The sequence below is a fragment of the Chenopodium album genome, chromosome 18 (genome assembly GCF_948465745.1).
Source record: "Chenopodium album chromosome 18, dcCheAlbu1.1, whole genome shotgun sequence".
NCBI lineage: Eukaryota > Viridiplantae > Streptophyta > Magnoliopsida > Caryophyllales > Amaranthaceae > Chenopodium > Chenopodium album.
Window position 1 is genome coordinate 1,086,587 of NC_137851.1, and position 14,723 is coordinate 1,101,309.

The 14,723-nt window shown below is 33.6% G+C and overlaps 1 protein-coding gene and 1 long non-coding RNA gene across 2 annotated transcripts in view; both read right to left on the reverse strand.

Annotated features, from left to right (window-relative positions):
• Nucleotides 1-3,815, reverse strand: part of LOC145591107 (uncharacterized) — a 30,539-nt gene extending 26,724 nt beyond the window's left edge. Inside the window, exons 1-2 of the long non-coding RNA XR_014102245.1 lie at nt 3,730-3,815; nt 2,830-2,929 (exon numbers count right to left, since the gene is read on the reverse strand). This is a non-coding gene — a long non-coding RNA (uncharacterized LOC145591107). The remainder of the gene's footprint in view (nt 1-2,829; nt 2,930-3,729) is intronic.
• Nucleotides 3,816-5,110: 1,295 nt separating this feature from the next.
• Nucleotides 5,111-7,241, reverse strand: LOC145592570 (uncharacterized). Its single transcript, XM_081649071.1, has 2 exons — nt 5,590-7,241; nt 5,111-5,275 (listed from the first exon to the last, which is right to left on the reverse strand). The coding sequence occupies exons 1-2, from the start codon at nt 6,662-6,664 to the stop codon at nt 5,244-5,246; spliced, it is 1,107 nt and encodes a 368-aa protein (XP_081505197.1). The 5' UTR covers nt 6,665-7,241; the 3' UTR covers nt 5,111-5,243.
• Nucleotides 7,242-14,723: the final 7,482 nt, after the last annotated feature.

Sequence of the window (14,723 nt, forward strand, 5' to 3'; positions counted from 1 at the left end):
TAGTGAGAAAATATACGAAATAATTAAATGACTTGTAACAGGAAAACCACTAAAGATTAGAAAAACATACGACAGCAAAGATTGCACATCCACCACATCCACCAGCTACGCCAGTTGCGTAGAACCGTCGCGCAAAACTAGTCACACTATCCATGAATTTGGACAACACCAACCCACACCAGTCATACTCAGCCGCATCCATTGCACAACTTATTGCAGGAAGAAGATCAGCCGCAAGCCTGGGACTCTGCGTTGGGCACAGCACCATCTCCAGCGCCACTATCAAAAACAATGTCTTGAAATCCTCCTCCTCATCTTCCCCAAAATATCGCTCTAAACGATCCATCATCTCCCCGGTAACTGGTATCCCTACAGATGTGTACACCCGCCCACTAGGTTTGCTAGACTTGGACTCCCAAGATTTTCCATAGGTCAATAGAATGTTCTGCACTTTCTCCCGACACTCTTCAGTCATAGTTTTTGAGGACGGCACAGCTCTTGAACCATTAGGAATGCCTAACACCCACCGCACTTGGTTTTTGGACAACTTAAACTCCCTACCAGAAGTGACTAGCTTCTGGCTTATCGGGTCTATCCGGGTCATCAGCCAGTAAGACAGCAGTCTTGGTAAATGCATGTCAAACGCTAGATGGAGCAGCCCACCAAAACCCATTTCAACTACCCAGCGTTTCTACGGTCATCGAACTTCTGGCATATGCGGCCAAAAGATTCGATTCTGCATTTCATATTTGGGGGCTGCCACCATATACACATCAAATTCCACAGTACTAGTGAATATATGTACAACACATGAAGCTCACTTTTCACTTACCCTGCTACAACAATTGCTTCGCCACACAATCACCTCCGATCTGGCTTTCACGCATCCGCCAAAGCTTATGCTGTCATCCTGCAAAGTCGATAATACAGGAAAAATACATGACCTTTATTGTTCTACCGACATATAAATCTAAGATTCATAAGAATAACTTATAAGATATAATAGTACAGACCTTAAAGAGATTGGGGTACAGGGTGATTGTCTTCTGCTGCATAGACTTTTGGACAGACACCCCCCCGGAGTCCTACAATAACAGAGTCAGGTTCACAGGATATACAGTAAAAACAGCCACCGCACAAAACAAAACCATTCATACCTTGTCATTCTTCATGTCCGACACCTCACCACCACCATCCTAACCAAGAAAGGACCATAAACATGAATCAGATTCCCCCAAAAAACAAAAGAGCTCAAATAAAAGGGAGAACCCATATGCTCACCACGAATTCATCACATACACTACGCTTTCGCTTAACAGGGTACCTTTCTAAGGACATCGATATAATTTATGGAGCCTGCGCACGGATTAAAAAACATGTGGAAGATTATTCAGAGCTCTATGATACACAATTAACAATTACATAATACTAACTAATTGCCTACGTTCATATCAACACTTTACTTTAATGCACACACCCGACTACCAGACATGTGTTCATGCTCAAATCACAACCACTAATAACACCAATTAAACTGAAATAACTGCCAACTAAACTCAATTCCAACACCAGATAACTACCTATTAACATGTGTTCATGCTCAAATCCCAACCAGTAATACTCAACTAACACCAATTAAACTGAAATAACTACCAACTGAACTCAATTCCAACACCAGATAACTACCTATTAACATGTGTTCATTCTCAAATCACAACCATTAATACTCCAACACCAATTAAACTAAAATAACTGCCAAATAAACTCAATTAAACACCAGAGAACAACCGATTCAATGAAGGAATATACCTAAATGCATAATCCCAAACAAACCACATTGCCTAATTCCAAATAACCCACATTGCATAATTACACGAAAACTATTTTAATCAACACGGGCTCAATGCAGTTTCGAAACCAAAATCATCACCTGAATCGGCAATACATCAAGCGTCTCATTCAATTATACCCTATTTCGTCACGATTTTGAACTACAACCCAAATCAACACAACCCTATTTCAAAATTACCCTAAATCAGCTACAGTTATACTTTTTTTTCCTTTTACATCAACATACCGCACACATCAAAGACTGAATAATAAAACCGCACTTAAGAAATCGAACAAACCTGAATTCACCGGGGCAAGAACACGATGCGACCTGAATTTACCGGCCGAATAAACGCATCCACATCTGCGTCCCTTCCGCCGTAAACGTCCACATATCCCAGTTTACAACAAATAGCGCCGCTTTCATACAGGTGCAGATATCCCAGGTTGATTTCTCCAAAACTCCGCCACCAGCATTCGCCGTCGTGTGTTTCTTAAGGGTCTGGAGTACCCAGATTCAGTTCTGCAGGGAGACTCATCGTTCTCAGAGGGGTTTGCTTAAAAAAAATTACAAACCACAAAAGTAAATTCAAATAGATACGTGTCAGGGTAAAAAATTAAGAAGCTAATTAGAAACTGTTACTGTGGCTTGATAAAAAATTAAAAAATAAATCACTAACGTTCGTCAAATTCGAGGAGTTTCCAAACTAACGGCTGTATACACTTAAGAGCTTGCAGCCAAGGGTAAAAGTCAGTTATACCCTTGAAATCCATGCAAATTGGACGAAATTACCCTCAAGATAAACACACCACGTTTCTCAAAGAGAGAAACTTGGAATTACCCCAGAAATAGGTAAACCAGAATTGCTTAGTTGGAGCAAGTTGGGAAAAAAAATCATGAAGATAAAGCTGTATGTGTTGAATCCTATTCCCTCTCTTTTCTCTATTACTAGTGTAGATATCTAAAGTCAGTTTACAGATTTAAATAAAATTCCATACCATGAAATCTTGCCAGTTTCAGCAGTAGGCAAATTACTGAAATAGCTCTCCACTGCCTGCTTGAGATCAGATATCGTAGCCATCTTTATGACTTCAATTCCTACGAAATCGTTCAATTAAACTCATAATTTAATCAAACAACATACACCAAAGGCTAAGCCTACAATACTTTTGAATATAACACATTTGTATTCAACTGTCCGTATCAAAATCAAATTTCAACCGGTCTTCCACTCGTGAATCATTATTCACAAGCTCCTTCAAATGTTCCCCACTCTCTATGACAATAAATTTCGAGCATTATGCAAAATGCCTTAAAATTCACCAATCAAACAAAAATAGAATGACATGTAGAAATTCAATTATCTTATAACAAAATCACATGATATTCCTTATGTTAGTATCTCAATTTCAATTAAAAGTCCTATTGCATCACTATTCACGGCGAGGCAACACGAAAACTACCAAGAAATCATCAAGATTAACATCACTCTCAAACAATTACACCTAACAATAGCTGAAAATTCAACAATCGCCACATCCGAAACAACTAGAACATCCATATATCACATATCATTTGCAGAAATTCAACCATCTAATAACAAAATCACATATAATTCCCTGTTTAGTGTCTCAAATCTCAATTTCGATTAAAAATCCTATTTCATCACAGTTGACGGCGAGGCAATACGAAAACTACCAAGAAATCATCAAGATTAACATCACTCTCAAACAATTAAGCCTAGCAATAGCTGAAAATTCAACAATCGCCACTCTCCGAAACAACTAGAACATCAATATTATCATATTTCATTTGCATTATTCCAATTGAAAATGAATTTAAAGTACAACACTAGAAAACAACAATACGTGATGAAAATGTGAGAGAGAGAAAGATACCGAAAGAGGAGCCATCCAATTTGAAAATGGTGAGATGAATTGGAACCTGAGAAAGCTTATCATACGAAAAACTCTTCCTAGAACTCACAATCGACAGCGCCGTTAAAAGACTCCGACAAGAAATCCGGCGACCTTTCGACGACGGAGGCGCATCAAACGGAACCCTAGACAAGTGCAATCCACCTTTCCTGCCTTCGCGTTTGCCGAACAATTCATCCTCTCTGTTAACCGCCTTGAAGCATAATCTTCCCATGATCAAAAATGAAATTGACAACAAAAAACACCAAAAACAGGTTTCTCTCTCCTTCCTCTAAATATTTCTCTCTTTTTGTTCTTTGAAGCAGAGCTTTAATGGCGGATTAAAGAGGATTCGTAGATAAGGAGGATATAGTACAGTATTATGAGACTGCGAAGGTTGGATTTTCTTTGGTTTTTAGGGCGAAGAAAGGCAATGTCAGGTGGTCTGGTAATTCCTCTGATATAAAAAGAGAAAGAGAATGAGAAAGAGGAGAGAGAAAAAATGGAGAGGAGAACTGGAGAAGGAAGGTGAACTGATATTCGAAGATGTGAAATGGAAGGGAAAATGTTTCTCATGGAATGTAACATCCCTAGAAACAATTATTTTGTTTGTTTCAAGATTGAGTAACTTGTAACCTTTCTGTCCAGTTGGGTAGCCAATGAAAACACAAGGTGAAGCCCTTGGATCAAACTTAGACCTATGTGTCTTCAAGGTATTAGCATAAGCAAGGCACCCAAAAACTCTTAAATGATCAATACTAGGCTTTGACAAATGCAGCTTCTCATATGGTGTGACAAAACCAATGCTACTCAAAGGCATTCTATTGATCAAATGTGTGGCTGTCAAAAGACATTCCCCCCAATACCTTATAGGTAATTTGGACTGAAAAAACAAAGATCTAACTGTCTCCAAAAGGTGTCTATGTTTCCTTTCCACAACACCATTTTGTTGTGGTGTGTCTACACAACTTGATTGATGAAATATCCCATACTTCTGATAAATTGAAAGAATTCTACCCTCACACAATTCTTTGGCATTGTCAGTTCTTATAGACTTGACTTTCACCTCAAACTGATTTTGGACAATCCCAAACAAATAATCCAAAATGTCAACAGAATCAGTTTTATTTTTCATTAAAAATGTCCAAGTATGTATAGACATATCATCAACTACAGTAAGAAAATAAGTACATCTGTCATGTGTCAGAGCCTTATAAGGCCCCCAAACATCTATGTGCAACAAATCAAAGCATCGACTACACTTAGAACTAGAAATAGGAAAGGATTTTCTAGTTTGTTTAGCCATTGGACAAATCTAGCAAACAGAATCTATACAGCACTTGGAGGGAAGACTAGCATTCAAATAATGCAGTTTATTGAATGGTAAATGTCCAAGCCTTAAATGCAAGAGTTTAGCTTCTTCAGCAACTGCTATATTCACAGTCAAACTGCTCTCCACATTATCCTTATCAACAGCATAAAGACCAGATTCCAAGTTACCAAGAACCAGGGAATTTTTCTGAGAATCCTGGATCATGCATTTGTCATGAGTGAAAACAATTTCACAACTCATATCTTTACACAGTTTATGTGTAGAAATTAAATTGAACTGTAAATTTGGAACATGCAAAACATTTTTCAATATTATGCCATTACCAAACCTAACAGTTCTAATATTAAGAACCTCAACCTTTTTGCCATCTGCTACTGTGATCTTATTTGGCAATTTGTCAAAAGGAACATATGAATCAAATAGATCTAGACTTGAGCATATATGATCAGTAGCTCCACTATCTATGATCCATTTAGAATTTAGACAAGTAATAAGACAAGTGTTATTACCTGCCATGTTAGCCATTCCAGTTATATTTCCAGCATCATCATTTTTGTTCTGCTTGATGAAACTTAAGAACTGATTAAACTGTTCCTTAGAGATGTGAGTTGTATCAGAATCTTCAGTATCTGAACCATCCTCACCATAAACCACAGCAGCTACTCTTCTTCCTTTTGAGAACCTTCCTTGATTTGGCCTAGGAGGATAGCCTTTCAGTTTGTAACACTTGTCAATGGTGTGATTAGTCATTTTACAGTGTTCACAAAACAAATTGCTTTTCCTGTAACTTCCAGCATAAGTCTGTCTCACATCAGAACCAACTGATGTATGAAATCTCTGATTATCACCAGTTGCAAAAGCCATGCCTGAGTGTCTATTATACACATCAGTGATCTCCTTCTGCCTTTCATCTTGAATCAACAAATTGTAAGCAGCTGAGATAGTAGGTATAGGATTCATCATCAAGATGTTAGTTCTAACACTTGCATGCTTAGGATCCAGTTTCATAAGAAATTGAATCAACCTTTCATCCTGCTGTGTCTTCAGAAACTTTTTAGTCAAATTACAGGAACAACCATTACATGAACATATAGGTATAGGATTCGCTGCACTAATCTGATCCCAAACACCTTTGATTTTAGTGAAATATTCTGCAACTGATGAATTATCTTGACTGATCTGACCTAATGATTGCTGAAGAGAATACAACTGAGGTCCTGAGATAATGGAATACCTGTCTTCCAGATCCTTCCAGATCTCATGTGCTGTGGTAAAATAGAGAACACTCTTAGCAAGAGTATTGTCCAAAGATCTCAACAGATAGGAAATAATCATGTTGTTGCATCTGGTCCAGGCATTGAATTCTGCAGCAGTAGAATCTGGTTTGGGCAAAGAACCATCAATGAAAGCCATCTTGTTCTTCATAGAAAGAGCCAAAACCATGCCTCTCTTCCAATCTGCATAGTTTTCACCATTGAATTTTTCAGAAACTAGAGAAACTGTTGGATTCTCACTCGGATGAATATAGTAGACTGAGCTTGGATCTGCAGTAACATTTGGAGTAGAATTGACTGATTCTCCCATAATTTGAAGATCAGATGAAAAATAGGAACAATTTGATCAAAAAAATGGAAATCTGAGTAAGAATTTAGCACAAAACTTCTTGAATTTTGGCTGAAAAATAGAATTTGATGCTGGAAAAAGTGTTTGATGATTGTTGATCAAACAAAAAATGAATGAATATGTAAGAAATATGCGGAAAAATTAGCAGGAATTCTTCGGCTCTGATACCATATTCGAGTTCTTGAACTCAGAACTCTGGAAAAATACAGAGAAAATAGAGAAAAAGAGAGAGAAAAATTTTATTAGAGAAAATCTTATGATCTCATACAAGCTAGCTGATATATATAGCATACATCAGGAAATAGAATCTCTAACAAACTCTATGCATCACCAAAAGCGTGGGAATCTAATCATAACAGAATATTGCCAGCTCAGCTCATACAACTTGTAACAAAATTGTAACTGAAAAATGCCAGCTCATTAATTCTGTTCTTAAGGAAATGCTGCTGTATCATCTTCAGCTTGATCAAAAGCTGTATGCTGCAATGAATGATCTTGATCTTCTGCTGTAAGCTTATCATGATCATCTTGATCATGATTCTCATTAACTGATGATGCGAATGGTGATTTACCAACTTAGTACAGTTGTTTATTTAGGCGCCTTTTTTTTAATTCTTCTCTTGGGCTACGTCTCTACGAGAGTGTGGATGTACTGTGCAATTCGTATGTACTAGAGTGTACCCGTGCAAAATGCACGCTATATATTTTATATTCCTTCCGTCCTCAAAACTTTGACCCTTTTGACCTAATTTTAGTCTCAAAATGATCCATCTCATTTGGATTAAAATATCCACCAATTTACAACAATATTTGTGCAAAATTAGGTTCCTCATATAAAATGTTGTTTTTCATGTATTTTTAATATTTTATCTCTACACCTTTTTACAAACCCCATGTAAATTTATCTTTTTAATATGTTTTTATTTCTTTTTATTTAAATTTCTTAATAACCGCAAAATCAACCCAAAAGGGTCGAAATTTTGTGGACGGATGGAATATTAGAAAAAATTAAATATGTGATATACACAGTAATAAAAAAAATATATATTTCAAATAGGGAAGTTGATTTGATGTAGTAACTTAGGCCCTCTTTTTTAAGAGCTGTTGTGGTCTGATCTGCTTTACAATACTCTTTTCAAATCTGCTCTATTGAGTATTAGTAATCTGCCGACACCTATTCTGCTCTACTGAAATCTGATATTCACTGCTTTGCTCTGAAACTCAAAAAAATAAATATGGCCGACTCTTATATGTGGGTTGCCAGTGCCACACAATGTGGCCAGCTATTATGGGGCTACTTTCTTAAATCTAAAGAGGTTACCCGTTCTGTGTTATAGGGGCTACTTAGTTAGTGTCATAGGTCTATTTTTGATCTTTTGCAAGTAGCTATTCGGTGAGGCCAGTCGCGCAAATAACGTGCTGCACATTTTTTTTTTTTAATGATTAGAGAAGTGGAATTTGTTTATAGGATAATCCCCAAAAAATATGCATATAATTGAAGGGTTGGGGATTTAGACTGCTACAGTGAATTGTTGATAAAGGAACTGTATATCCATGATATATTATATGCGAAAGAAAATAACACAAAATGAAATGTTAGTAGTGTTTAGAAATAAGTGAATTTTTATTAATTACTGCAGTCCCTTGAAAAAATTAAAATAAAAAAAAAGGATGGGTAGTTATTGTCCTTATTGATGGTTTTTTTAAAAAAAATTAAAAAATAAATAAATAATATAGTGGGAATGTGGGATGGGTACTTGGGTAGTTATTGGTTTGTAAAAAAAAAAAAAAAAAAAAAAACTCAAATGCGTGAGATTTGAGTTTTGGAGATTTGAAGGGCTGTGGTGAATTGACTCTGCAATTATATATAAGATATCCGAGTAGTAGGTAAGATTGGAGTTGTTAAATGTCGCACCCATTTTATAAGGGAACGAGCGCATTTTTTTAATGAATTTTCGTTTTTACTTCTAGCATATAAATACTCACAACTCTCATATTTCACTTTCTAAACCCACTATTAAACTCTCATTCACTCTCATTTTATTTCTCTAAAAATTAAATTAATTAAAATCTGGAAAAAAAAAAACAAAAAAAAACAAAAAACAAAACAAAACACACCACCACCAACAACCATCGACATCCACCAATTGAAGGAGGTGACAAAGGCGATGGCTGATCCGCCCAGAATAAATAAATAAATCGGCAGAGTCAGAGTTGGCGGCGGCGAACAGGTACAGTAAAAAAAAGGAAAAATTGACATTTGCTACCAGCAAAAGAATTGTGTGTCACATTTGCTACTGTTTCAATTTTTTTTTATTTTGCTACCACCCAAATCTTTAAAATATTTATTTCACTACCAACTGACTTACACCGTTACTATTTCCGTTAGTTGGGTTTAGCCACCGTTCAGCCACCCCTCCACCTCACTACCTGTCTTTGGTGATTTCTCAACTTAGTACGGTTGTTTATTTAGGCGCCTTTTTTTTTAATTCTTCTCTTGGGCTACGAGAGTGTGGATGTACTGTGCAATTCGTACGTCCCAGAGTGTATCCGTGCTAGCGCACGGTATACATGTAACATGTATATTTAGAAAGGAAAAATAATACTCCGTAGAAAAGACGAAAGTGTTTTTTTAAAAAAATGATGGAAGTTACTTAAAGGGAGGTTATTAATAAAAAAAAATAAACAAAATAAACCCTAAACTCATGAGAGTTGAGTAGAGGTTTTGAAGAAACCTCATTAACTGAATCTGTAATTATAATGTAGATCGCAATTGCTATTATAGTCCTGGAGTACCATGAGCATGGTACTCCAATAGTTAAAAAACATGACGCTGCTTCTTGTATTTGCATTACAATTAGGTATAAAAACATCAGTCTCCCGTGTTTTCCCCTCTTTCATTGCTCTCATGATCTACTAAATCTGCTTCCTCTCTATTTTTTTTTATTTTTTTTTTATGTTTTGTAATTGATTTGTGCATTCACTCGATTTCTCTTAGCTTATAACACGATATGCGAAAATAACATAACATATAAATCAAAGTAACATAGTATACAAATTAAAATAAGTTTACCTATTAATGAATCAAAATAATATAGTATATGAATTAAAATAACATAATACGTGAATTGAAATAACATAGTATATGAATCAAAATAACACTTCTTGTTTGTGAATCAAATTAACAAAGTATATGAACCAAGATAACATGTTTGTGAACAAAATAACAAGATATATGAATCAAAATAACATGATAGGTAAATCAAAATATTATCGTACACAATAAATTAAATTAATATCATAGATGATAAAATAACGTAATATGTGAATAAAAATAAAAAATTAATGAATGAAAAGTTATTGACATTTCTTATTAGAACATGAAGAAGGAAGTTGAGGATTTACTAGTCGCCATAAATCTTTTTAGGTAGCAAGATGATGAAAATTCTACTGATCCACCTAATAAGAATGCTCATTTATCAACTCCATGAGGTGAAAATATGTTTCTTCCTGTTGCTTATGAGTGTGAAAAATTAGCAAAATTTCAACACTAATCCGTGAAATAATTTATAATTCTTCAAAAACTTACTTTCTAGATAGAATTTTAAGTATTTGATGTTCATTTTGGGCATGCGAACTTATTTTGGAAATGATTGAAAAGGATTTTTGGCATTAATCAATGCAATTGAAGATCTATTTGTGCTTGTTGAAATGGAGAATAAGAAGATTGACAGTGGAGAGAGAAATAATGTTTTAATTTCGACCCTTCTTATAAAGAGGTTTGTTTTCTTGTTGTTTCATCAAACTTATTTCGCGCAAACTTTTTTTTTAATTGGGTTTTTATCCTATATATTAGAATGGGCCTGGAGTACAATATTAGGTGCTCCTGGAGTACCTAAAACTAATTTAATATAGATATCAGAGTGTATAATAGGTACATTGATTTTTTTTTTTTAATCATACAGTAGGTAAGATACGCAAATTTTAAGGTGGACCATGTTCCACCTTATTCTGTGTGCACCACCTACCTAACGACATCGTTTTAAATATTTTAAGCTCTTTAGTTTTCCTTCCCCTGGCCTCTTCTTCTCACCGTTTCATTTCTCATCCCACCTCCATCTTTGCTTCTCAAACTTCATATACTTCCTTCCTCAAGATTAATTGTTAAATATAACTCAAGTAATTGGTTTCAAAATCTCTTTATTTTCGGCCTACGATATTTCTCTTTCAACAAATTGATTTAAAACCCAGATTTTTTTGTGAATTTTTCGGCAAATTGCCTATGGTTGAGCTTGAAATTGATGAGACTCTACTAGATTTGCTTAGTAATTCTCATCGATTTGGATGGGTCTATTGATTCGTTGGGAATTTCAGAAACATATTGGAGTTTTGCATTTGATTTGATAAAATTAAATTGCAATGAGAGGAAGAGGACAGAGAAAGAACCAAATTAAAGGTGGGTATATAGGGATACATTTAGAGGATTTCATCTTTGAGAAATAAAGATGATGGAGGTCCCTAAATTGGTTGTACAGTACTTGTACAGCAATTTCTTAATGGGAATGTATAGGATATTCCTATCCTTTTTATCAATGCCGCACATGAAGACACATTACCATTCCCAAATTCCTACCAGGCTACCATTGATTGCTTTAAAAAAAAAAAAAAAAAAAAAAAAAAAAAAAAAAAATTGATTGCTGTTTTGAAATAAAGAGAACGAGAGAAATTGGGGAGAGAATCAATCGGTCTATCTTCATTTTATAAGATGATATATACATATATACATGCAATATAATTAGGGTTTGGTTGGATAAGAATATAAACCCTACATCTAGAATATTCCGGAATGATACAAGAATAATGGATATCCACAAATATTTCATAACACTCCCCCTTGGATGTCCATTATCGAAGATTGTGCCTCGTTAAAACCTTATTAGGAAAAACCCTGTGGGATAAAAACCTAATGAAGGAAAAAGAGTACAACATTCTTCGTAATACGCTTGAAATACTACCTCGTTAAAAACCTTACTAGGAAAACCCAATGTGGGACAAAACCATGGTTAAGGGAAAAAGAGTGCAGCGCGTAATTTCTCCCCCTGATCAATACATAACTTGAGATCATACAAAATCTCGTTCACTTCTGGGAATGGTATATCTAGTTCAATGTAAACGTCAATTATTCTATTTATTTAATAAAAATGTTTCACTGCATATATAATATATATCTAACAAACAAGATATTAATCATTCATAATAGGTTCCCTTTTAAGGTTACTAACACATCATGTTAACGGAAAAACTATACTTGAGATATTTCATAGGTTTAATCAAGGTCATATATTAAACTTAGGTAGCACAAATTTCAGCATATACATCACCAACAGTTTTACAAATCATATGCCATATGTAAAACACTTTAGGGAAATGAATTTAAAATGACAATATATATTATATTCACACCAATAGTGGCACAATATAATATAAAGACTACCTTATTTAAAATGACAATAGCTCTTTCAAAAAATAAAATGATAGTAGCTCTTTCAAAAAAATAAAATGAAAATAGCCAATTTAGACTTATGGTCAACTATCCAATCGGCTAATCCTGCCTATTGTTTATCGAAGACAAATCTTGTTTGCAACAAAATCACGAGTGGAAAAATGGCCATAAGTAACCATCGTTTTTGGGCTTTATATAATCAACATAGATTGTTACCTCTATGGGTTTACTTATAGACATCTTACTTGTAACCAACAAAATGTTAGTGCTCAACAAACATAATGCGAATAGAACATTAACACTGAAATGCTCATATTGATTCGCTTTGATTCAGTCGAAACCTCCATGCTATCATAAGTATAAAAGATCCAACTTGGTTAACCAAATAATATATATTAACAAACGAAAGATATGAAAATTATACTTAGCATAATTGACTTCATAGTTCGATAGCTTTGATTAGAGAAAGCAGTGAAGTAATCATTCAATTAAAACAATATAATATTAAAAACCAGTAAAACCATAATTTTATTATTTAAATCATGACACACAAAGTCAATACAAGGTCTCACACAAACCCAATAAAACCAAAATCTTACGAAATATATAGTAAACCTTCACCAAAAACAAATTGTAAAAACATACAATTTCTAGGATAGCGATTAACCAATAAATCGGATCTCGCACAAATAATCAGTTCAATATAGATAATCACATGTTTAAAGATAACACTGATATAACAAATTAAGCGTAATCAATTGGATAAATCAACATGAAGCATTTCATAAAATTCATGGGTAGTCATAAAAATTAAACTGATTCATGCTAAATCGGATCTCGCACAAATAATCAGTTCAATATAGATAATCACGTGTTTAAAGATAACACTGATATAACAAATTAAGCGTAATCAATTGGTTAAATCAACATGGAGCATTTCATAAAATTTATGGGTAGTCATAAAAATTAAACTGATTCATGCTAACTTAAACCCATAATAATCTACCTACACCAATTTAATGAATCGTGAAAAACAAAGCATAATATACTGCAATTATAAAATATTATTATTATTATTACTATTATTATGAATACAGTTAGAAAGTGACGGTAAAATATATGGTATTATACTTCATGATTATGCATTTAGGTTTGGCATAATGTAACGAATGAAGTGTTCCACGCTACTTGTTCTTCTAGAAATTCATCTCTTTTTCGCATTTGATTTATATATTATTTTGAACATTTTAAGTTATATATTTGAACATTTGGTACTTTCCTTCTGAACATTTATTTTAATTCTGATTTATGTAATAAATTTTGATTTTGTAAGAAATCTGAACATGTTCTATGTTTCTTATGAACATTTGAGTTAGATTTTTGAACATACGTTGGATTAAGTAATTATGAACATTATAAAATGAACATATGTTTCAATTAATTATGAACATTATTATTATATAGCCAATTATTATAAAATGAACATAAAGACACTTATATGAACATGAGCACATATAAAAGTAAATTTTAATTAAAAATGAAAGTAAAGAATATCGAAAGTTTGTAGGCCATGTATTATATTGAAACTGAACGCAAGGACAAAGAATATGAACATCGATAGTGTAAATTATGAACATACAATATGGAGTGGCTAAAATGTGCGGATTATACTTTCATAATTTATGCTCGGTAGTATTTTAAATGAACATAAGTTACAACGGTTTAAATAAATACTTCATATAACACTATTACAGACTAACGAGCATTAAAAGAGTCCAATTAATTAAATTAACAAAATAATGTTGTTACTTTCATAAATTAAATATTGAGCTATGTGAACTCAAATTATTTGAAAATGAACATAAAACTTTTTAAAATTGAACATGTAGCTTTTTTTTAAATACGAACATACTCTTTTTTTCTTATGAACATTTTTGGTTACAATATGAAGATAATGAATATGTAACAATTAACATCACATTTGCTAATTTTACTGCACAATCACCAAAATTGGTCAAAAAATAAAATAAAATCAGCAAATCTCCATTTTTTCTAACAAAATACAAGAAATTTATATTAAAGTGGAGAGAGAAGGTAGACTTTTCCCCATTATTGAAAATTTTAGAGCTTTTAGTAATTTAGAGGTAGAAAACGGAAAGATAAAAATTGTCAATGAGGGAAACAAAAAATAATCTTCAAAAAAAAAAAAAAAAAAAAAGAGGAGAGAGAAAAAATCATAAAATGGTTGTTGAAATTTTTAATTTAGGTTTTCAAAGAATTTGGAGGTAGAAAAAAGATAAAAACCAAAATTCAATGGTTAAAACAAAAAATATGTGAGACCAAATAAAGATTGGGGCATGGAGATGGATGTTCTTTGATTCCTAGCATGAAGAATTGAGGTAGACAGAGAATATAAATCAAAGGAGGAGAGAGAAAATATGTTCAAAAAAAAAAAAAAAATCTTAGTATGACAGTTGGAAGTGAGGATGAGGGAATATAAATACAACTATACAAGTA